Below are 25,880 nucleotides of genomic sequence, written 5' to 3'. Positions count from 1 at the left end.
TGCGACATGCACTTTAGACTTTGCACTTAGGTTATTAAAAGAGCCCATAGAGTGCAAATCTGTGGGATAAAATGAAGAGTGATTCTGATTTACCTCAATGTCGTCTGTCAGAAGTTCAGTGTTTTCAGCCTGTATGGACTCATGTTGTTTGTCCAAAAGGCTTGATTTTACAGGGACGAGCACAGTCTTCTTCATGAAGCCTTCATCAGAGCCCTGGAAGTCAAAAACAATACAAATTATCATAAGAAACAAAGAGTAACGTCTACATCACATCATGGCCCGTTTCCACTGACTGGTACAGTACGGGTCAGCATTTTCAGGTTTGCGTTTACACTGCCAAAAGGGTACCAAAGGTGGGTGTGGTGTGCGACAAAGTTTCAGTCAACGCCATTCTCGCTCATGGAAAGTCAAAGTAAAGCTGTACGGATCGTTCACATATCATATGAGAAGCTCTTCTCACAAAACAGATGCTTCATACACATAAATACTTGTGTAGAAATGTTCATTACTAACCTTTTCTGTGAACAAGATTTAATTATAACAGCAGATCAATGATCAATGAATGAGACTACTGTAACGTCTGCAATTATATTAAATAAATAAATCATATATGAACACCTACAGACCCTTACAGTCTCCAATACGTTACCAATTACAGTAAAACTATACACAGCATACCTTTTCAAAAACAACACACAACATATAGCTCACAGTCAAGGCAAACCTCTCATATCGGTATCTTTAATCTTCAGCAGCACATGTGACCTCTGTTAGAGAGTAATTCCGTCAATCGCAGTTCAGAATAGTCCAAAAGGCGACGATAATCATTAAACATGGCAGTTTGTTCATGTTTTAGGTTGCTGAAACAGTTTGCTCCTTTGATTTTTCGTGCTTTACTCTTGCGTTTGTTCCTTTCTGAAAGGATTGGATGTCAGAAGCACTTCAATAATCATGCGCACGTTATTACCCTCAGCTTAAAAAGTTCATTATTTTAAATTTAGACACACAGTGAGCGATGGCGAGCTCTCTGGAGAAAGCGAAAACACTCACACTTCATCACCTTAGAAATATAAGGTTCTATCTGACATTATTGTGAAAATTGAGTTATTGACATATTCTTATTAAATGACAACTTATTTACATTATGGGATGATTTTTCATGAGTTGTTTACATTTTAAGACACATACTGTTTGCTATATGGAATGCAAAAACTTTGAGGCTCAATATCTCAAAATCATTCAGAACGCAGACAGAACCTTATAATTGCAGGGTGACGACTTTTAGATGGCCTCGAAAACAAAAACAGGACATGACAGATTTTGTTCTTGGCTTTGTGGCTGTTCATCAAGACGACGACAAGGTTTGTTTGAGCTTGGGTCGACCATGGCTTGTTATTATACGTATATAGTATTATGCTGTAATGTCTTGGCTGTGCATTTAAAAATTGCGTGTTTTGTTTTCATTCTCCTGCTTGCGCATGCGCTAGTGACGTATCTCTGTAACCAATAGCGTTAAGCTGCGCGTCTAGCTCCGCCTTTTGGTACCTTGGTAAAACTAGATACGGAATGGTTCGCTTTTTGGAACATTTGACAGTGAAAACGTACGCCATAAAAGCGTACCGAACTGTACCATACCACTTTAGGCCATTACCTGTAGGTTTCAAACAAGCCTGAAGGACTCAATTAGTCTGATCAGGTGTGCTAAATAGGGGTTAAAGCTAAACTGTGCAGAGCTGTGGCCCTCCAGGAACTGGATTTGACGCCTGTGCTCTGCATAATGAATCTCAGGAAACCTCTAAATCACATTTCAGCCAAAAATCAATCTGATAAAAATAAATACAAATCAATAATTATTTTGTAAAAATTACTTAAATATTATGCGTAGCTTTTTTTCAATATTTTAGAAAATTTGCAGTGAACGATTGTTTATAAAATGTATATTGCATAAAAATACAGTGCAAATATTGCATTAGTCCTAAATCTGAGCTAAACGGGATATTTAGATGACAAAAATACATGAAAATTGCAAAAAAAAAAATTATATCAGAACAGAAAATAAACAAACAAAGCAAAATTGGTTAATAAAAACTACAACACTTACTACAAGTTTTAATAAATTAACTAATAAAAACTATAACTAATCTTATAAACTTTTTGAATCATTTTGAATGAACTATTGAAAGTCAAATGTGGACTAAAAATCATTAAAATGAAAAATGACGATAGCAGGGTTTCTGCAGGTTTCACCAAGTTAAATTTAAGACTTTTAAAGACATTTTTAAGATCATTATGAACTAAATTTAAGACTCAAGGGCTAAAGCCTAAGGAATTTTTCAAACAGCCCAGATGGAAGAGATTTTTATTTGACCGATCAAAATTTTTTTATTATTTAATACATTAAGCAATACAATAATAAATTAATAATAAAAAAATTACATTTTGAGATATTTCTTAGCAAAATATTTTAAATATTTGTGTAAAAACAAGCAAGCTCTACTTGTATCCATACACTTTTTCCCCAACACAAACTTTCTTCTTCTTCAAAAAAAAACAAACAAAAAAAAAATATATATATATATATATATTATTTTTTTTGAAGTTTTAAAAACTATAATAAACTAAATCTATGCACAACAGTCTGTCCAGGTCAGTGTCCTCAGAAGTAAATACATGGAGCACTTTTAAACAAGGAGAATAATTAAATCATTATAATAGAGTTAAAATGTAACTTTTAAAATAAAAAGTTTAAAGTTTTATTGAGATGAATTGTTGATGATTGTATGGGTTTTGGCCAGATTTGGTAGCTAAACATGAACAAAGGACAATTAAGACTTCTTTAAAAAAAGATTTAAGACCTACAACACAATATTTTAGCAGATTTAAGATTTTTTAAGGCTTAAAATTTTGATTTTGTTATTTAAGACATTTTAAGACCCCGAGGAAAACCCTGGATAAATGGAGAATAACTACTCCTCCTTTGGAAAATTGGAAATCTTTAAATAAAATGTGTGCATTTGAACAATATATCAACATTTTCTGAACTGCTTTTAAAGCATTTCTTTATAGATAAATTTAAATAAAGTCAAACAAATAAAAGTGTTTCAAACAAACATTGTGAAATTCAGTGACAAAATGCTTATGCACTACTAAATCACTTTAATGTGCAAATAAAAATGTAATAAAGCTCTTAATAACGTCACATTACTAACAAAAGCAATGCACATTTCAGGAGAGAATATGCTGGATTTGTATTATTGTCAAAATCATCTAAAACTGGGCCTAATTTTCTTCCTCTCAACTCTTTCTTTCTGGACATGTTTTGTGAGCTTCACCCTGGAGCTCTTTCTTCATTCTGATCTTCTAAGAAGCAGAAGTACACCCAGACTTCGTGGAGTTACTCAAACATTTGCTTCACCTTGATCTGCTCCCAGATCCAGCCGTCCTGGATGCTCTCCGAGTGCTGGAGAAAAAGCCGACAGCAAAGCCGGAAGGTCTTTTCATCCAGAAAACATGATGGAGGCTCTCTCTCACCGGTCATCTGAGGGTCAGAGTAAACATAAGTACACATTTAATAACTAATAATCACTGTGCGACCAATGAAAGCCATTTACATTTTACTTTCATCAAACTATTTATGGGTAAGATATATAGCATATAAGAGCTATCATGAAACTTTAAACAGAAACACAGGCTCGTTGGAAAAGTGTGCCTCAAGCTGCAAAAATCCTATTTCAACATACATTTGACTGCAGTTCCTAGGTGAAATGAACACTAGGGGGCAGTATGATACTAACAAATTTAGTTTCTTTTCACAATAATGATATTTACATGGACTTATTATCAATGAATGAAGGATTATTTTTGTGCAGTTCTTTGCACTACATCACAAAACAACTTAACGCTGCCTATGATTTGTAAATAATGTTTGTGTCACCTATATATCTCCAAACGGACAACAGTCAACTTTGTACGCAAATCTTGTGGATTTGACTGAAACATGCAACAAAACAACCCAACACAATGCATTTCAGACAACCACAAACATAGACAGCGCCATCTTGTGGATTTGTCTTCTGAAACATTCAACAAAACGTACACCAAGCAGTCTTTTTCAGATTATCATTGTAAAAATGCGCCCTCTAGTGGTTCTTTCACTTGAAAAATGCAATGAAATGTACCCAAGTGACACATTTCAGGATATATACATATATTATAAATGGCTTCTAGTGCACTTTACATCTGAAATGTACAACAAAATGTACCCAAAGCAATGTTTTTCAGAACTGCAAAAACGTAGACAGCGCCATCTAGTGGAGTTGTCATTGAAACGTACAACAAAACATACCCTAAGTAATGCATTTCAGATTGCCTATGCAAAAATGCAGACAGTGCCCTCTAGTGGTTCTTAGAAACATGCAATGAAATGTACCCTAAGTGACACATTTTAGGACCCTAAATCTGTACAAGCACCACCTTCTCCTGGGCATGTACAAGAATGATGTGAATCTGAAACGTACAACAAAACATAGGCTAACTAACATATTTTAAATTCACAACAATGTTGACAGCGCCCTCTAGTGTATTTGACATCTGAAACATGCAACAAAACAAACCCAACACAATGCATTTCAGATAAGCACAAATATAGACAGCGCCATCTTGTGGATTTGTCTTCTGAAACATTCAACAAAACGTACCCCAAGCAGTCTTTTTCAGATTATCATTGTAAAAATGTGCCCTCTAGTGGTTCTTTCATTTGAAAAATGCAATGAAATGTACCCAAGTGACACATTTCAGGATTATATATATATATATAATATAATATATTATATATATTTTAAATGCCTTCTAGTGGACTTTACATCTGAAATGTACAACAAAATGTACCCAAAGCAATGTCTTTCAGAATTGCAAAAACGTAGACAGCGCCATCTAGCGGAGTTGTCATCTGAAACATACAACAAAACATACCCTAAGTAATGCATTTCAGATTGCCCATGCAAAAATGCAGACAGTGCCCTCTAGTGGTTCTTAGAAACATGCAATGAAATGTACCCTAAGTGACACATTTTAGGACCCTAAATCTGTACGACAAGCACCCCCTTCTCCTGGGCATGTACAAGAATGATGTGAATCTGAAACGTACAACAAAGCATAGGCTAACTAACATATTTCAAATTCACAAAAATGTTGACAGCGCCCTCTAGTGTATTTGACATCTGAAACATGCAACAAAAACTCAACACAATGCATTTCAGATAAGCACAAATATAGACAGCGCCATCTTGTGGATTTGTCTTCTGAAACATTCAACAAAACGTACCCCAAGCAGTCTTTTTCAGATTATCATTGTAAAAATGCGCCCTCTAGTGGTTCTTTCACTTGAAAAATGCAATGAAATGTACCCAAGTGACACATTTCAGGATTATATATATATATATTATAAATGGCTTCTAGTGCACTTTACATCTGAAATGTACAACAAAATGTACCCAAAGCAATGTTTTTCAGAATTGCAAAAATGTAGACAGCGCCATCTAGGGGAGTTGTCATCTGAAACGTACAACAAAACATACCCTAAGTAATGCATTTCAGATTGCCTATGCAAAAATGCAGACAGTGCCCTCTAGTGGTTCTTAGAAACATGCAATGAAATGTACCCTAAGTGACACATTTTAGGACCCTAAATCTGTACAACAAGCACCCCCTTCTCCTGGGCATGTACAAGAATAATTTGAATCTGAAACGTACAACAAAACATAGGCTAACTAACATATTTCAAATTCACAAAAATGTTGACAGCGCCCTCTAGTGTATTTGACATCTGAAACATGCAACAAAACAAACCCAACACAATGCATTTCAGATAAGCACAAATATAGACAGCGCCATCTTGTGGATTTGTCTTCTGAAACATTCAACAAAACGTACCCCAAGCAGTCTTTTTCAGATTATCATTGTAAAAATGCGCCCTCTAGTGGTTCTTTCACTTGAAAAATGCAATGAAATGTACCCAAGTGACACATTTCAGGATTCTATCTATTTATATTATAAATGCCTTCTAGTGGACTTTACATCTGAAATGTACAACAAAATGTACCCAAAGCAATGTTTTTCAGAACTGCAATAATGTAGACAGCGCCATCTAGCGGAGTTGTCATCTGAAACATACAACAAAACATACCCTAAGTAATGCATTTCAGATTGCCCATGCAAAAATGCTGACAGTGCCCTCTAGTGGTTCTTAGAAACATGCAATGAAATGTACCCTAAGTGACACATTTTAGGACCCTAAATCTGTACGACAAGCACCCCCTTCTCCTGGGCATGTACAAGAATGATGTGAATCTGAAACGTACAACAAAACATAGCCTAACTAACATATTTCAAATTCACAAAAATGTTGACAGCGCCCTCTAGTGTATTTGACATCTGAAACATGCAACAAAACAAACCCAACACAATGCATTTCAGATAAGCACAAATATAGACAGCGCCATCTTGTGGATTTGTCTTCTGAAACATTCAACAAAACGTACCCCAAGCAGTCTTTTTCAGATTATCATTGTAAAAATGCGCCCTCTAGTGGTTCTTTCATTTGAAAAATGCAATGAAATGTACCCAAGTGACACATTTCAGGATTCTATCTATTTATATTATAAATGCCTTCTAGTGGACTTTACATCTGAAATGTACAACAAAATGTACCCAAAGCAATGTTTTTCAGAATTGCAAAAATGTAGACAGCGCCATCTAGCGGATTTGTCATCTGAAACGTACAACAAAACATACCCTAAGTAATGCATTTCAGATTGCCTATGCAAAAATGCAGACAGTGCCCTCTAGTGGTTCCTAGAAACATGAAATGAAATATACCCTAAGTGACACATTTTAGGACCCTAAATCTGTACAAGCACCACCTTCTCCTGTGCATGTACAAGAATGATGTGAATCTGAAACGTACAACAAAACATAGGCTAACTAACATATTTCAAATTCACAACAATGTTGACAGCGCCCTCTAGTGTATTTGACATCTGAAACATGCAACAAAACAAACCCAACACAATGCATTTCAGATAAGCACAAACATAGACAGCGCCATCTTGTGGATTTGTTTTCTGAAACATTCAACAAAACGTACCCCAAGCAGTCTTTTTCAGATTATCATTGTAAAAATGTGCCCTCTAGTGGTTCTTTCACTTGAAAAATGCAATGAAATGTACCCAAGTGACACATTTCAGGATTCTATCTATATATATTATAAATAAATAAATATTTCAAATTTGCAAAAATGCAGACAGTGCCCTCTGGTGGACTTAATCATTTAAACATACAACAAAACGTACCTAATAAAATGTATTTCAGATTTCAAAATGTTCACAGCATCATCTAGTAGATTTGTCATCTGGAAAGTGCAACAAAACATACCCTGAAGTATGTATTTCAGATTACAAAATGCAGACAGCGCCATCTAGAGGATTTGTAAATTGAAACATGCAATGAAACCTACCCTATTTGATGCATTTCAGATTCACGTAAATGTAGATATTGCCCTCTAGTGAATTTTTCATCTGAATCTTGCTATGAAACATGATCTAAATAATTTTTTCAAATTCGCAAAAATGTAGACAGCGCCATCTAGTGGATTTGACATCTGAAAATAATAAAAATGAACCCAAAGCAATGTATTTCAGATTTGCAAAAATGCAGACAGCGCCATCTAGTGGATTGGTCATTTGAAACATGCAATGAAGCATTTCTTAAGTGACACATTTCAGAGCCCTAACTACATATTTCAAATTCGCAATGATATAGGCTGCGCCCTCTAGTGGATTTGTCATTTGAAACATACAATGAAATATTCCTAACACAATACATTTGTTGACAGTGCCATCCAGTGGATTTGTTATCTGAAACATGCAACAAAACGTACCCTAAATAATGCATTTCAAAGTATCATCACAAAAATATAGACAGCGCCCTCTAGTGCATTTGTCATTTGAAACATGCAAAATTTATGTGATGCATTTCAGATGCGCAAACATGTAGACAGCACCCTCTAGTGCATTTGTCATTTGAAACATGCAATGAAACATACCCTAAGTGATGTATTTCAGACACGCAAAAATATAGACAGCACCCTCTAGTGGATTTTTTATCTGAAACTTGCAACTAAACATGCCCCAAGTAACATTTTACAAATTCGAGCATCCTCTAGTCGATTTGTACTCTTCTCTGATTGGTCCAATGACCTAACTCTACTATGCTGTGCTACTACTGATGCCTTGTTTCAAATAGATTAATGTCTTTCATTTGTGAGAAAATAACATCATTTATCCTGATTTTTGACCTTTGCAGACATTTAGATTCACACACAGCTACACTACAAACTACATGACAGGTAACAACCAAAAAAGGTGCACTTTGAAAAAGCAAGCTAAGTATATTCTGCATTTACTTTATGCTCCCTCAACAAATCCACATGCAAATCTCCAATTGCCTAAACACAAATTCTATCACAACTTTGGGCTGCTGGATCGCATCAGTGACTCTGGCTTCAATTACTCAAGAGGAAACATCTGATTCGCTAAACGGCCCTTTCCTGCCCGTGCCTCTTTCACTCTCTCTGCATGAACAAGCAGAAATGAGAAACATCAAACAAAGCCATTTACTCACATCTACACTGATCAGCCGGTTTAAAGAGCATCTACAGCTACAAACTAAATAGACACAAGTTCACAACATGCCTTCATTAATTACACAGTGCAAAGCAGTAAACTAAAAGCACAAACTTGAGTGGATTATCTCTGCCTGCATGTCTAGCTTTAATAACAATTCTTTACAAACAATTAATGCATACAACTGAATCTTAATTCATCACACAATTCTCAATACACACAATTTTGAACTCAAAAACTTGCTAGTTACTTGCACATTTAGAATCACCGGCCACTTTATTAGGTACACCTTACTAGTACCGGATTGGACCCCCTTTTGCCTTCAGAACTACCTTAATCCTTCGTGGCATAGATTCAGCAAGATACTGGAAATATTCCTCAGAGATTTTGCTCCATATTGACATGATAGCATCACGCAGTTGCTGCAGATTTGTCGGCTGCACATCCATGATGCCAATCTCCCTTTCCATCACATCCCAAAGGTGCTCTATTGGATTGAGTTTTGGTGACTGTGGAGGCCATTTGAGTACAGTGAACTCATTGTCATGTTCAAGAAACCAGATGATTCACGCTTTATGACATGGTGCGTTATCCTGCTGGAAGTAGCCATCAGAACATGGAGACACTGTGGTCATAAAGGGATGGACATGGTCAGCAACAATACTCAGGTAGGCTGTGGCGTTGACATGATGCTCAATTGGTACTAATGGACCCAAAGTGTGCCAAGAAAATATCCCCCACACCATTACACCACCACCAGCCTGAACCGTTGATACAAGGCAGGATGGATCCATGCTTTCATGTTGTTGAGGCCAAATTCTGACCCGACCATCCGAATGTGGCAGCAGAAATGAAGACTCATCAGACCAGGCAACGTTTCTCCAATCTTCTATTGTCCAGTTTTGGTGAGCCTGTGTGAATTGTAGCCTCAGTTTCCTGTTCTTAGCTGACAGGAGCGGCACCCGGTGTGGTCTTCTGCTGCTGTAGCCCATCCGCTTAAGGTTGGACATGTTGTGTGTTCAGAGATGCTCTTCTGCAGACCTTGGTTGTAACGAGTGCTTATTTGAGTTACTGTTGCCTTTCTATCAGCTGGAACCAGTCTGGCCATTCTCCTCTGACATCAACAAGGCATTTGTGCCCACAGAACTGCCGCTCACTGGATATTTCCTCTTTGTCAGACCATTCTCTGTAAACCCTAGAGATGGTTGTGCGTGAAAATCCCAGTAGATCAGCAGTTTCTGAAATACTCAGACCGGCCCGGCTGGCACCTGTGCCATGTTCAAAGTCACTTAAATCCCCTTTTCTTCTCCATTCTGATGCTCGCTTTGAACTGCAGCAGATCGTCTTACCATGTCTACATGCCTAAACGCATTAAGTTGCTGCCATGTAATTGGATGATTAGAAATTTGCATTAGCAGGCACTACCTGTACCTAATAAAGTGGCCAGTGAGTGTATATCAGAAACTTTTTCACAGAAAATAAAAATTGTTTTAAACAATTTATAATAGAGTTGTAACTTTTAAAATATTGACACAATTTTTTTTTTCCTCAACCCTAAACATATAAATTTTTATTTGGTCAATGCAACTGATTAAAAATTGTAGAAAAAGTGAAAAAAAAACATTGGTTATTTCTTGCCAGAATGCGGTGTGTTCATTTTTAGGTACACTGAAGTGTAAAGCATAATTTAAAATATGGGATAAATCATTAAACAAATAAAGAAACAAGATTGAAAACTGAATTGTAAACATTATAGGCTAATTAAAACATATGCACAGATTGTCCAAAATAAGAATTAGAAAACATTAAAACTAGGGATGTCCTGATCCGATCATGCGGTTTCACACTTGATCAGAATCGGACGTTACCTAACGATCAGGACTCAAATATATATGTGTGTGTATATATATATATATATATATATATATATATATATATATATATATATATATATATATATATATATATATATATAATCTCATAATTTTTTAACATATCTATAGTTATGCAGTGGTACAGAGTTAGACCTCTTTCTTGATACAGAAACAGCAACGCATGCAGCATGACATCGCTTTGTTGCATAGATGCTATTGGTTAAATGCCAGCAAAGTAGAACACGGAAGCAGCTTGAAGCGGAAAGCGCGAGTATGTCTGCGGTCTGGAGGTATTATAAAGTTGATGACGACAACATTGCCAAAGCAAACTCTGAAATATGTAAACTTGGGATTGGCTGCTGGGTGTTTTAAGTGAAGGTGCTGTTTGTTTTTATATTAGTTTTTTTTATATTTACTGTTGCACTAAAATCCAAAAGTGAAGAATTGATGTTATTTATTACTTGATTGTTCAAGCTACCTCACAGAAGTGCTCTGCTTGTTACCAGAGTTGTTGAATGTTAAAATAAGGTGAAATAAATAAAAAATAAGGAACATCCTGGATCTGTTTCTTCACTCTTCTTTATTCTTTTTTTATGTATTATAGAAATATCAGATCGGGTTTCAGCAACAACAAAAAAACCTGATCGGAACATTACTAATTAAAATGTTTATTAAATAATGCCATTTTGACTATTGTTGTTGTTTGACCAATTATATTCACCAGGTGATAATACTGAAATAAAAAGATTTTACATGGTTTAGCTACTTTCTTACACATCAACAAAGCAAATAAAGCATTGATTAAAATGCATCTACATTGCACTTACATACAGGGGTAGATTTAGTGATTTTGGAGCCCTAAGCAATTGCAGCCATGGGGCCCAAAAGTTCTAAAATGCACCTTATGAACTTTATTTTTTTTAATTATTAATATTTTACTGTTTTTTTTTTTCTTATATCATTCGATCCCATTCTCTACATTTAATCTTAATGCAAAATAATAATAATGATAACAACATGTAAAACATTTGAAACTATTTATTTTCTTAAAATGAATTCATTCATTCATTTTCTTTTTGGCTTAGTCCCTTTATTAATCCAGGGCCGCCACAGCGGAATGAACCACCAACTTATCCAGCACATGTTTTATGCAGCGGATACCCTTCAGCTGCAACCCATCCCTGGAAAACATCTATACACTTATGCATTCACACACATACACCACGGACAATTTAGCCTACCCAATTCACCTGTACCACATGTCTTTGGGCTGTGGGTTAAACAAGAGCACCGGGAGGAAACCCACATGAATGCAGCGAGAATATGCAAACTCCACACAGAAATGCCAACTGACCCAGCCGAGGCTCGAACCTGAGACCAGCACTACCTACTGCACCACCGCGTCACCCAAAATGAATTCACAACAATAAAAATTACACATTTGCGCAGATGTAATAATTACATTAATTAAAATTACATTAAAATAATAAATTTTAGACCCTCACCATACAATATATGATAGAAAACAATGTTAGATATAATTTATAGGTATCATTTATACTTCTAGGTATTTATTTGGGGGCCCTCAGAACTCCTGAGGCCCTAAGCAGCCGCTTACCTTGCTTATTGGTTAAATCCACCCCTGCTTACATATTAAAGACTACACTAAAGTTTCACAGAGAGCACTGTTTTCAAACAGGTTTCCACAAACACGCCCCTCAACTGTCATTGGTCAGACAAACGCTTAGCTCCGCCCTAAACTTACACAATTTGTTTGTTGTGCTAATAATTGGCTGTATAAGTTAACTTTTCTTTACTTCCTGCTACCTCTTTTTGTAAATTATTGTAATATGCAGTTGTCTCTGTGTATTACAACGATCCAAGTCTGAATATGAAAGGTTTTAACACTAATTACGCTAATATTTCACTGTATTTTCAAATATGAGAAGAGTTTACAGCCTGAAAGACTAGAATATTGCCAGGGAACAACCTTTGCTGATACTGTTACATAAAGGGTTATAAAGCGTCTTAAACACTACAGCGCAGACAGAACACAGCAGTTTGAGCATCAGCTTTCGGGGCTCTTCAACCGTGCAGCACTCAAGAGCCGCTATTTATAAAGCCGGCGGCATCGTTGCTGTGGTTACAGCAGAACACGTTCTTTTTATCTTTGATGTGATTTCGAATCTGCCTACATGTTCTAAATGTTCGGAACTGTCAGAAAGAACATCCACACACACATACAGACAAACACACACACACACCGGCGCAAACTGCTCTTTCTCTCGGTCTTACCATGATCTCACACGGCCACTTCCGGGATCCTGAGCGCGGAGGGGGCGCCACGGAACAGCCAATGTTATTCAGCACAGGCGGTTTCAAGCCGCCCACTTTGAAAAAAAAAAGCACAGCGCAGACATTAGAGGACAGAGAGCAGTTAAAACATTCGCCAAAATAATACACACAGCACAAGACAGATGAGGTCAGCGTCCACAATCAGCTAGCTTAACCTAAAACTAAAGTCTTTTTAGTAGCCCTGACATTGTTTTTATGTTTTATTTAGGATCAAAATCACACTATTGGGGATGGAGCGAATCAACATTTCCATCTCAGGGAAACATATTAGCTCCTATAGGCAAGATTAAATGTTCAATTCAATAATTTTTATATATATTTACCATATTGAAAGATAAATATGATTACATTTTGAATAATCATAATTATCACGTGACCCACTGTTTGCATCACATGACCTAGACTAACTACTGCCAATCACAAATGATCTCCTGTGGCCTCATGGGATTAAAAAAGGGTCTAGCATGTGCAGAATTTCGAGATAATTTGTAGGTAAATCAGGGACTTTTTTATAAACACTTTGTTCGGACATACACACATACTGTTTATTTTGCTCATTAATTTCTTCATTCATTTTCTTTTAGTTTCTTTATTAAACTGAGGTTGCCACAGCGAAGTGAACCACCAACTTATCCAGCATATATTTTACACAGCAGATGCTTTTTGCTATCTATATCGCTCCTTTCTGCGATTGTTTTAGAACTTCTGACTATTTTGCCTATGGGGAAATGACTCATAATAATAAATATCAGTAAACAATCAAACTTGCTCTAAAGACAAAGAGTAGTTGGTGGTTCATTCCATTGTGGCAGCCCCTGATGGACCGAGAGGCGTCTGGATGCATGATGCAGTGCAATCTGAGCTGCATCCAATGCTTTTTAATGCACTCACCTATTCCCACCCCTAACCCCACCCCTCACAGTGACGTCACTAGCCCTATTTAGTGCATTGCGTCTGACATTGCATCTCTGAAATATGCAGTCTCAGCTTGCATCATCAAGTCTGCATTCAGATACTATTGGATGGACCAGGGACCGAGTTGATGGAAAATAAATGAATGAAAATACAAGTTTGCAACATCATGCAGTATAACAAGCTGATTTTAATCAATAAAAAAGTCAATGGAAGTGAATGGGAGTAGTTGAAACAATAAGTCCTGCATGCACTTACTTACATGATGAATTACGCAAAGAACTATGCCATTTCGGATGCAGAAAATGGCTAATCTGCCCATATCATTTTTGGCATTTGCTAATGCTCTAGTAGGCTATTCTGAAATTAGATGGCTCAGTCCAATTTGATGGACCGAGAGGGGTCTGGATGCATGGTGCAGTGCAATCTGAGCTGCATCCAATGCTTTTTAACGCACTCACCTATTACCATCCCTAACCCCACCCCTCACAGTGACATCACTAGCCCTATTTAGTGCATTGCCATTTCGGATGCAGAAAATGGCTAATCTGCCTATATCATTTTTGTCATTTGCTAATGCTCTAGTAGGCTATTCTGAAATTAGATGGCTGAGGAGCAGTGGTGTAAAGTAACAGATTACAAATGCTCGTTACTGTAAATGAGTAGTTTTTCTCAGGAGTTATAATATACTAAGTAGTGTAAAAAAATGTGTACTTTTACTTACCCCTGAGCACATTTTCAGTGCAGTATTGGTACTTTTACTCCTCTACTTTCCCTCAATCTGCAGTCACTACTTTATTTTTTGTTGTCTATGGGTATTGGCTGAGTAGAAAAATCTTTTCTTGCGATTCCTGTCCAATCAAATCACACATAGACATTAAATTGCATCATACTGAACTACCTCAAGACATGGGTTCTTTATAAATGCAGCAAACCACTTGGAAGCATTAAAAGTGTCCAAGAAGATGTACAGAATCTCTACACGCAATGATCCAGAGTCTGTTATGACTGCATGTCACTGATGAGAGGATGGCGGATGAGGACTGAAATCTCCAAATAGTCTTAAACAATCACTAAATGCACTACAGAATGTTACGTTTACACACACAAGCTCAAATTGCATGTAAACGCAAGACTTTTCGCAGAGTAATACTCAGCGCTCGCTACTCTTGAGTACTAACGCCCACCTCTCACAGTGACGTCACTAGCCCCATTTAGTACATTGTGTCTGATATTGCATCTCTGAGATATGCAGTCTCAGCTTGCATCATCAAGGCTGCATTCAGATACTATTAGATGGACCAGGGACTAAGTTGATGAAAAATGAATGAATGGATGAATGAAAACACACATTTGCAGCATTATAGAGTATAATGAGCTTTATTGTTATCATTGAAAATAAATGGATGTGAATGAGAGCAGTCGAACCAATAAGTCAAATAAATTGCATCATTCTGAACTACCTCAAGATATCCTCATTGTAAATAAATATCTTTACACGCAATGATCCAGAGACTGTTATGACTGCATGTCACTGATGAGAGGATGGCGGATGAGGACTGAAATCTCCAAATAGTCTTAAACAATCACTAAATACACTACAGAATGTTACGTTTACACACACAAGCTCAAATTGCATGTAAACTCAAGCTTTTCACAGCGTAATACTCAGCGCTCGCTACTCTTGAGTACTAACGCCACCTCTCACAGTGACGTCACTAGCCCAATTTAGTACATTGTGTCTGATATTGCATCTCTTAGCTATGCAGTCTCAGCTTGCATCATCAAGGCTGCATCCAGATACTATTGGATGGACCAGGGACTAGTTGATGAAAAATGAATGAATGGTTGAATGAAAATACACGTTTGCAGCATGATACAGTATAATGAGCATTATTGTTATCATTGAAAATAAATGGATGTGAATGAGAGCTGTCGAACCAATAAGTCCAATAAATTGCATCATACTGAACCACCTCAAGATATCCTCATTGTAAATGAATATCTTTACATGCAATGATCCAGAGGCTGTTATGACTGCATGTCGCTGATGAGAGGATGGCGGATGAGGACTGAAATCTCCAAATAGTCTTAAACAATCACTAAATGCACTACAGAATGTTACGTTTACACACACAAGCTCAAATTGCATGAAAACTCAAGCTTTTCGCAGCGTAATACTCAGCGCTCGCTACTCTTGAGTACTAACCCCACCTCTCACAGTGCCGTCACCAGCCCCATTTAGTGCATTGTGTCTGGGGTGTAACGAGATGCTTACTCCACCAGAACGAGACGAGATTTTTACACTATTTTTAAGCAATGTTCAATGATTACGTTTACACACATAAGCACCAATTGCCTGTAAACTGCATGTAAACACAGCGTAATACTCAGTGCTCACTACTCTTGAGTACTTTTAAAAATGGCAACTTTTTACTCATACTTTGAGTAACATTTACAACAGATCATAGGCGGAGGGGTAAGGCTAATATATGCGCTGCCCTTTAATGCATTTAAAAAGATTTGCGAGGATGTTTTAACAAAAGCACCGCCTATCAACAAATGTCTATTATATTCAACACGCACATGAAATTATTTTATTAAACTAACCCACTGATCTACACTATCGGTCAGAAGTTTGGGGTCAGTTTATTTATTTTTTGTTATTATTACTTTTATTTTAAAAATCTAATTTAAATTATTCTGTTTATCAAGGTGGTATTTATTAAATATTTTTAAAAAATATATATTTATTTCTTTATTAAATATTTATTTATTACTAACTGTATGCAGTTTCAAATGAAATTATTACTCCTTGTTGCTTTTATTACTATTTCCAATAATAATAAAAATAATAATAATAATAATAATAATAATAATAATAATAATAATAATAATAATAATAATATTAGAGTGATTTCTGAAGGATCGTGTGACTAAAGTAGTGACTAAAGGATCGAAGTAATTAAGCTGAAAATTCATCATCGTGGACGCAGCCCTCACTATTCTGCCGCCTAGGTCGCCTCTGGACGCGCCAGCCCTGAGAATCCGAAATCATTCTCTTTCACGAGGCCAATCGAAAACCAAACTTGTAATTCAGCAAAAAATAGTTGACCCTTAAAATGTAAAAATCCAAACAATTGCCTTAACAATATTACTACACTATGGGCTAGACTACGTTACAATGAAACTACCAATTTCATTTAATGCTGAAAACAAGTCAAACCAGAATAATATTTTATTATACCCCTCTCGTAATACTCACTTGTCGTTTTATTACTTATGTCCTTGACCAGCAAATCAGAATAGTCCGCTGGTTAGCACTTTTGATTTGGTTTTCAGAGCAGCTGCTAACTCCAGTATTAAACAGCGCTCATCAGTGCAACGTGCGGAGTTGGACAGTTCCATTTCTGTGCGGAGGGGGACTTTAAATTTGATTGACAAACTTACAATAGCTAAAGTGTTGCGTTAATCATCAACATTAAATTACATTCATACTCCGCCTTACACCTGTTACATGTTTTCAATGCAGTTGTTTTTCTTTGCTGCTATCTCCGTTGTCTCCTGGCCAGGGGGAGGCTAATCCTTCTCCAGCCTTACACACGCTGCGCCTATGCAACAGATACATTTACTCTACTTAGACTACATTTTGGGCAAGTAATGGTACTTTAAATTAAGTGTGAACTTTCAATACTCTGTCCGCCACTGTTCAGTACACCACCCAAACACTGCAGTGCATTTGCATACTATGGATGTCAATGGTTACATGTATAGTCTAACAGGTATAGTCTAAAAAACTAACAGGTTTGGAAGAAGTGAATGATGAGAGAATTTTAAGTTTGGGGTGAACTCTTTAAGCCTTTAGTTTAGAGTATGTCAAGCTGTTGTGATCAACCCTTTGTAATGTTTATCAGTGAATATTAAATGACTGAAAGAGCTGCAGTTGATTTTGTATCTTTATAAGTATATTTTATTTTTTTAAAAGTAACTTCAAAGTAAAGTAATTAGTAGTCTGATTACTTTTTAACATGAAGTAATTAATAATATAATCAGATTACAATTTCCAGTAGTAATCAGTAATTTGTAATCATTACTTGTTTAAAGTAACTAACAAAAAGTGAATAACTTGTCATTTTTAGGTCTAAAATCCATTAGTCATTCATTAAATACAACAGAAGATTAATATAAACCATCATTTTATAAGCATTTTTTGCTGTCTATAATACTATAGTGCAATTAATACACGGTTTAGAAGATATAAACAAATAATTATGCAAATCCATATGTTATATCTGTATTTTATAATGCGATATGCAAATTTGGACGACCCAAATAATCATCAGCACAAACAGAAGCTGAACAGAAATCCGCTCCGCGTTTGCCATATCACTTTAAATTTGGCCAGTGACAGTAGAGGGTGTGATTGCTTGTGAGGGGAACAGCCAGTTGTTTAAAATCCCTCTCAGTACGGTTTCAAATTCCCCTCAGTTCGTGTGTGTGTGTGTGTGTGTGCGCGCGCTCCACAGACACAGCGCAAGGAGATAAGAAAGGGGTTGTGTTTCTGTGTGGGCGGGGCTGAGAAACTGTCACTCACTCCAGTTACCCAACAAAATGGGCGTTCCCTTTTCGGAGCTCCGACCAATGGGTGGCATCGCTCCTGCAGTCGCCATGGTGACGGGGTTGTGTCCGAGGAGGCTGTGATGGGTTGACAGGTGCGTGACAATCGGAGCTCTCTGCAAGCATGTACGCCAAAGGCAAGAGTAACAACGTACCGTCCGACAGCCAAGCGAGGGAAAAGTAAGTTTTATTTATGAGTCTGCGTGTGTGTGTGGAGGGAGGAGGGGGGTCTCTATAATGAAGACAGCGCGCGAACAGACTTTTAACAAGCAGATGATGATACGCTCTCTGCGTTTGGATGCTGTGTTGTCTCTGACAGCGCTTGTAGTTCACGCTAGAAAAGTTGTCGGTTATCAGTCACGCGCTGCTTGGATGTCTTGCGTCCAATTAACGCGACGCGCCGTTTTAAGTGAACGCGCGGAAGTGTATTATAAACTTTACATGTTGTGGACTTTTGGTGAAAGGAGCCAGTCTTGTTTCAGCATCTTTAAGCTATGTTTATTCAAAGTTGCCACATGTAAACAAACTCTTCGTGAGGTAACTTCACGGATTGCTGCATCTCATTTATGTATCGGAATTAAGGTGAGTACTGAGGTTTGTTTTTTGGCGTTACAATTAAGAAGTGGATATGTACTGTACGAACCAGTTGCTAGTTTATTAAACGGCCATATTTCACTCTGCAGGGTAAAAACAAACAAACAAACAAACAAATAGTTACTATTGGGATAAGGTGAGGGCAGATGTGGTTTTGGCGTTAAATTAATGAAGTAAATATAAAGCTATAGTATATATCAGTTGCTATACTTTATTAAATGACTATAATTCAGTCTGTCAGGTACTTTTCAGGGTAAAAACAAACAAACAAACAAATCGTTATTATCAGAATAAGGTGAGTACAGAAATCTTTTTGGCATTAAAATAATGAATTAAATATATAAATAGTCTGTATTAGTTGCTATAGTTTATTAAATGACTATATATTTTAGTCTGTCAGGTACTTTACAGGGTAAAAACAAACAAACAAATCGTTATTATCAGAATAAGGTGAGTACAGAAATCTTTTTGGCATTAAAATAATGAATTAAATCTATATAGATTGTTTCAGTTGCTATAGTTTATTAAATGACTATAAACTTCAGTCTATCAGTTACATTTCAGGGTAAACAAACAAACAAATAGTTATTTTCAGAATAACGTGAGTACAGAAATCTTTTTGGCATTAAAATAATGAATTAAATATATATAGTCTGTATTAGTTGCTATAGTTTATTAAATGACTATATAAATTACAGTCGGTCAGGTACTTTTCAGGGTAAAAACAAACAAACAAATCGTTATTATCAGAATAAGGTGAGTACAGAAATCTTTTTGGCATTAAAAGGATGAATTAAATATATATAGTCTGTATTAATTGCTATAGTTTATTAAATGACCATATATTTCAGACTGTCAGGTACTTTTCAGGGTAAAAACAAACAATCAAATAGTTATTATCAGAATAAGGTGAGTACAGAAATCTTTTTGGCTAGAAAATAATGAATTAAATATATATAGTCTATATTAGTTGCTATAGTTTATTAAATAACTATATAAATTACAGTCGGTCAGGTACTTTTCAGGGTAAAAACAAACAAACAAATCGTTATTATCAGAATAAGGTGAGTACAGAAATCTTTTTGGCATAGAAAATAATGAATTAAATATATATATAGTCTGTATTAGTTGCTATAGTTTATTAAATGACTATATAAATTACAGTCGGTCAGGTACTTTTCAGGGTAAAAACAAACAAACAAATCTTTATTATCAGAATAAGGTGAGTACAGAAATCTTTTTGGAATTAAAATAATTAATTCAATATATATAGTCTGTATCAGTATATTTTTTATAGTTTATTAAATGACTATATATTTCAGTCTGTTAGGTACATTTCAGGGTAAATAAACAAACAAATACACAGTTATTGTTGGAATAAAGTGAGTACAGATGTGTATTTGGCGTTAAAGTAATGAAGTGAATCAGGTCTGTAGCCAGCCTGGTAAAAAGGGGTTCTTTTTTTCTCAAAAAGTAGACCTTTTTGCAGTTATATGCCTCATTTTCTATTTAATTATGAGATTTAAATACTGCATTTTAGTGACAATTTAAGCACTATTTGTATTTGGATCAGCTTGTCGGATGGTCATCATAACCACACATTTTGATATCAAAAATATATCCTAAAAATTTATAGTAAGGGAATGTGAAATAATACTTATTTTTAAAATACAAATTTATTATATCAAAAATCATTAGAAAAAAAATAGGAATCTGTAAAAGTTTTAAATTAAACTGTAGTTTTAACTTTTAAACTGTAGTCTTATGTCATTTATTAGGCAAATACCAAACTGGCTAGTACATTCAACTTTCCTCAGTCAGAATTTGGCAATTTGAATAAAAAATAATAATTAAACCATCTTACATCAGATTGTAAAATGACTATTGTTAGCATTGGCCAAAACTGATTAGCTGAAGTCACACCAATGCGAAAGCTAACAGAGGATTATGCTTGGTCTTAAAGCCTTTTCAATGGGTTATTTTCACAAATTATGATGGCATAGTAGTCAAAATAGGACAACTGAGCTCATGTATGGGACAAATTCTGTACATTTGTCAATGAGGGGTGGGTCTTCCGAACACACCCAGTGTATATATATACCTGTATATATATACCTGTATATATATATATATATATATATATATATATATATATATATATATATATATATATATATATATATATATATATATATATATATATATATATATATATATATATATATATATATTCATTCATCCACAGCGGAATGAACCGCCAACTTATCCAGCACGTTATTACGCAGCGGATGCCCTTCCAGCCGTAACCCATCTCTGGGAAATATATATATAGTTCATATCGGTTGCTACATTTTATAAATTACTAAAAATGTCAGTCTGTCAGGTGCATTTCAGGGTAAAAAACAAACAAACAAACAAAGTTTTTATTGAAATAAGGTGAGTACAGAAGTGTTTTTGGTGTTAAAAAGAAAGTGAATATATAGCTGTAGTACATATCAGTTCCTATAGTTTATTAAATGACTATATATTTCAGTCGGTCAGGTACAATTCAGGTTAAACAAACAAACAAACACACAGTTATTATTGGAATAAGATGAGTACAGAAATCTTTTTGGCATTAAAATAATGAATTAAATATATAAAGCCTGTATTAGATCTGCACTTTATTAAATGACTACATTTCAGTCTGTGAGGTTCAATTCAGGGTAAACAACAAACAAATAGTCATTATTGGAATAAAGTGAGGGCAGAAGTCTATTTGGTGTTAAAACAATGACGTGAATGTATAGCTATAGTACATATCAGTTGCTACAGTTTATTAAATGGTTATATATTTCAGTCTGTCAGGTACATTTCAGGGTAAAAAACAAACAAACAAACAAACAAACAAACAAACCAATAGTTATTGATGGAATAAGGTGAAGACAGAAGTCTTTTTAGCATAAAATAATGACGTGAACATATAGTACGTACCTGTTGCTACTTTTTATTAAATGACTATATATTTCAAATTGTCAGGTGCAGTTCAGGGTAAAAAAACAAGCAAACAAACATAGTTATTGTTGAAATAAGGTGAAGGCAGAAGTATTTGGCATTACAATAATGAAGTGAATATATATAGTCCGTATCAATTGCTATAGTTTATTAAATCACTATATATTTCAGTCTGTCAGGTGCATTTCAGAGTAAAAAACAAACAAACAAACAAACAAACAGTTATTATTGAAATAAGGTGAGTACAGAAGTGTTTTTGGTGTTAAAAATGAAGTGAATATATAGCTATAGTACATATCAGTTGCTACAGTTTATATAATTACTATATATTTCAGGTACATTTCAGGGTAAACAAATAGTTATTATTAGAATAAGGTAAGGGCAGAGGTCTATTTGTCAGTAAAATAATGAAGTGAATATACAGTTGAAGTCAGAATTATTAGCCTCCTTGAAAACTGAGCCCTCTTGTTTATTTTTTTCCCCAATTTTTGTTTAACAGAGAGATTTTTCCCAACACATTTCTAATCATAATAGTTTTAATAACTCATCTCTAATAACTGATTTATTTTCTCTTTGTCATGATGACAGTGAATAATATTAGACTAGATATTCTTCAAGACACCTCTATACAGCTTAAAGTGACATTTAAAGGCTTAACTAGGTTAATTAGGTTAACTAGGCAGGTTAGGGTAATTAGGCAAGTTACTGTATAAAGACAGTTTGTTCTGTAGACTGGAAAAAATGAGCTTAAAAGGGCTAATAATATTGACCCTAAAATGTTTTTTAAAAATTAAAAACTGCTTTTATTCTAGCTGAAATAAAACAAATATAACTTTCTCCAGAAGAAAAAATATTATCAGACATACTGTGAAAATTCTTGCTCTCTTAAACATAATTTGGGAAATATTTAACAAAGAAATTCGAAGAGGGTCTAATAATTCTGACTTCAACTGTATATAGTCTGTATCAGTTGCTATACTTTATTAAATGACTTTATATCTCAGTCTGTCAGGTACATTTCAGGGTAAACAAACAAACAAACAAACACACAGTTATTATTGGAATAAAGTGAGTACAGATGTGTATTTGGCGTTAAAATGATGAAGTGAATATATACAGTATGTTTACCAGTTGCTAGTTTATTAAATTACTATATTTCAGTCTGTCAGGTGCATTTGAGGGTAATAAAGCAAACAAACAAACAAACAAATAGTTATTATTGGAATAAGGTGAGGGCAGAAGTGATTTTGGCGTTAAAATAATGGAGTGAATAGAAAGCTATAGTACGTATCAGTTTCTATAGTTTATTAAATGAATATATATTTCAGTCTGTGAGGTACATTATAGAGTAAAAAACAAACAAACAGTATTGGAATAAAGTGAGTACAGAAGTGTTTTGGGCGTTAAAATAATGAAGTGAATATATACAGTACGTTTACCAGTTGCTAGTTTATTAAATGTCTATATATTTCAGTCTGTCAGGTGCATTTCAGGGTAATAAAGCAAACCCACAAAGTTAGTATTGTAAAAGTAAGTAGCCTCTAAGTTTTTTGGCGTTAAATGAAGAAGTCAACATATACAGTAGCCTACGTACATGTTGCCAGTTTATTGAATGCCTGTATTTCAGTCTGTCAGCTTCCTGAGGGTGCCCTAAATAACAAACAAACACAGGATTAGAATAAGGTGAGTACAGATGTTTGTTTGGCATTAAATAATTGGATACAGTACATACCCAATTCTCATTCATCAAATGCTTGTATTTCAGTCTGTCAGCTGCATTTCGGTGTAAAAGTAAGGCTGTTGCTGTTCTGTGCACTCCCGGTAGAGAGTATGATTGGCGTTCTGGTGTGGAAAAGTTAGCGCGCGAAACTGTATGATTGACGTTTCAGCGTGAAAAGTTACCTCAAACACGTTTATGACTGCCCTGCAGGCAGTGGAACTTTTCAAGCTGGGCACGTCAATCATACCTCGTTCCATACTATACACACGTGCACACTCGTGAAGCCTGTCGCACGCTGTGGCAGTTATTTTGGGCAGTTATATAAGTATTTTGGATGCCCAGTGAATCTCGGTTGAAGATGCTGCTATATAATTGGCTTGACAGGATGTTTGTTGCCATGATGAGAAGATTTTTATTCATCAATTAATTTTAATGGTCACTTTAACACGTTTTTTTGGAATTTAAGTTACATTGCAACTACATGACAACTAATTCTCAATAGATTATAGGTAGACTGTTTGGTTAGGGTTAGTCTTGACATTTCTTATAGTGAGTTAAATGTCTGTTGTAGGAGCAGTGTCAACAGATACTAAACAAACACTAATACTCAATGTAGCATGTAGTTGCAATTTTTTAAATGTATTTTATGTCATTTTACTTTATTTTATAGGTAAATTAATTTAGAATCAGAATCAGAAAGAGCTTTATTGCCAGATATGTTCACACATATGAGGAATTTGTTTTCGTGACAAAGCTTCTACAGTGCAACAGGATAACAGAGACAGGACAAAAAAACAGATAATAAATATATTTTTTTAAAAATAGAAGTAAGTAGTGAGTGCAAATATACAGATTGACAAGTGTATGTACATGTTTATTACTATATACAACGTTATATGTGCAGCTGTTATGTGCAAATTGGCATGTAAAGTGTGTTGTTAAGTAAGTGTATATGTGTATAAAAGTGTATAGCAAGTAGTGATGTTGGTTTCGCAATTATTATCATCAAGTGTTCATGAGATGGATTGCCTGAGGGAAGAAACTGTTTCTGTGTCGGGCTGTTCTGGTGCGCAGTGCTCTGTAGCGTCGACCAGAAGGTAACAGTTCAAAGAGGCAGTGTGCTGGGTGTGAGGGGTCCAGAGTGATTTTGGCAGCCCTTCTGCTCGCTCTAGGATAAGTACAGTTCTTGGGGAGTAGGAAGGGTTGTGCCAGTGATGCGCTCAGCAGTCCGAACTATTCGACGTAGTCTTTAGTGGTTTTTATAATAACGAATTACGCGGAGTGATATTGTTTGAGGGGTCATGATCATAAATTAATGATGTAGAAAATCAGTGATATAGTTTGAATGATTACTGTCAGCGCTCTTTTGATGGAAAAATATAATGAGTAGCTTTCAGAAGACTTAATTCATGAATAAATTGAGAAATATTGATAGTAATATGTCATTTAATATCCTAGATTTGTGTTTATACTAGGCTTGGAGAGCAAATGTTTGTTATAAGGCTCCGAATAGACTGTAATTCTGAATATATGTAATGGATAGTTCACATTTAATGTGTTTATTGTAGTGTTTATTCACTGAGCTGATGTCATGATTGATGGGAACGTATTTGACATGTGTCAATCATTCAGAGAGATGTCTTACCACACACCCATTGATTGATTGTGGTCTAAAATAATTATCTTTTGTCTGCCTTTGTTGTCCGCTCGAGCATGTTTGGATCGCACACAGTTTGGTCCTCCTGCAGTGAGGTCTTGTCTTGAAGCAATTAGCAATTATTGCAGTTTCATTCAGGCCAGTGTCTTATGGGACATGTGTGGACTTGCGGTTTCCATGAAAACTCCTCTAGCATTAGATCTGAGCTTGAGAAAGTAGTTTTGCTGGTTATGAGAGGCTCTTACAGCTTCTTGCGTGTTCCAAATGAATTTCTCTGCTGTTTGTGGTTCTTGTATACTTCAGAGTCTAAAACAAAGTCGTGTTGTAAATAATTCTGTTGGTTTCTTTGAAAAATCGGATCAAAATCGGATTAACCAAGTCGTTCTTTTAGGTTAATTTTGATATTATTTATAAAATTAAGAAATATTGCAGTGTTTCCACCATCCAGTATGATTTCCAGAAGACAAAAACTTGTG

At 35.4% G+C, this 25,880-nt stretch overlaps 2 protein-coding genes across 3 annotated transcripts in view; one reads left to right on the top strand and one right to left on the bottom strand.

Annotated features, from left to right (window-relative positions):
• The window catches only part of atg10 (ATG10 autophagy related 10 homolog (S. cerevisiae)), a 54,009-nt gene extending 30,141 nt beyond the window's left edge, over nt 1–23,868 (bottom strand). The window contains exons 1-5 of one of the 2 annotated variants that reach the window (XM_056466672.1): nt 23,760–23,868; nt 23,622–23,677; nt 12,851–12,945; nt 3,416–3,538; nt 94–213 (exon numbers count right to left, since the gene is read on the bottom strand). In XM_056466672.1, the coding sequence (XP_056322647.1) occupies nt 94–213; nt 3,416–3,538; nt 12,851–12,853 (246 nt within the window). In that variant the 5' untranslated portion in view covers nt 12,854–12,945; nt 23,622–23,677; nt 23,760–23,868. Of the gene's footprint in view, nt 1–93; nt 214–3,415; nt 3,539–12,850; nt 12,946–23,621; nt 23,678–23,759 lie in introns of those variants that run through there. The other variant, XM_056466673.1, reaches the window with a different exon arrangement.
• ssbp2b (single stranded DNA binding protein 2b) overlaps nt 18,524–25,880 on the top strand; it is a 129,831-nt gene continuing 122,474 nt past the window's right edge. The window contains exon 1 of the mRNA XM_056466670.1: nt 18,524–18,619. Coding sequence (XP_056322645.1) covers nt 18,564–18,619 — 56 coding nt within the window. The 5' untranslated portion in view covers nt 18,524–18,563. The remainder of the gene's footprint in view (nt 18,620–25,880) is intronic.

This window comes from Danio aesculapii, chromosome 10 (assembly GCF_903798145.1).
Source record: "Danio aesculapii chromosome 10, fDanAes4.1, whole genome shotgun sequence".
NCBI lineage: Eukaryota > Metazoa > Chordata > Actinopteri > Cypriniformes > Danionidae > Danio > Danio aesculapii.
This window is presented reverse-complemented; position numbering and strand designations above follow the sequence as displayed.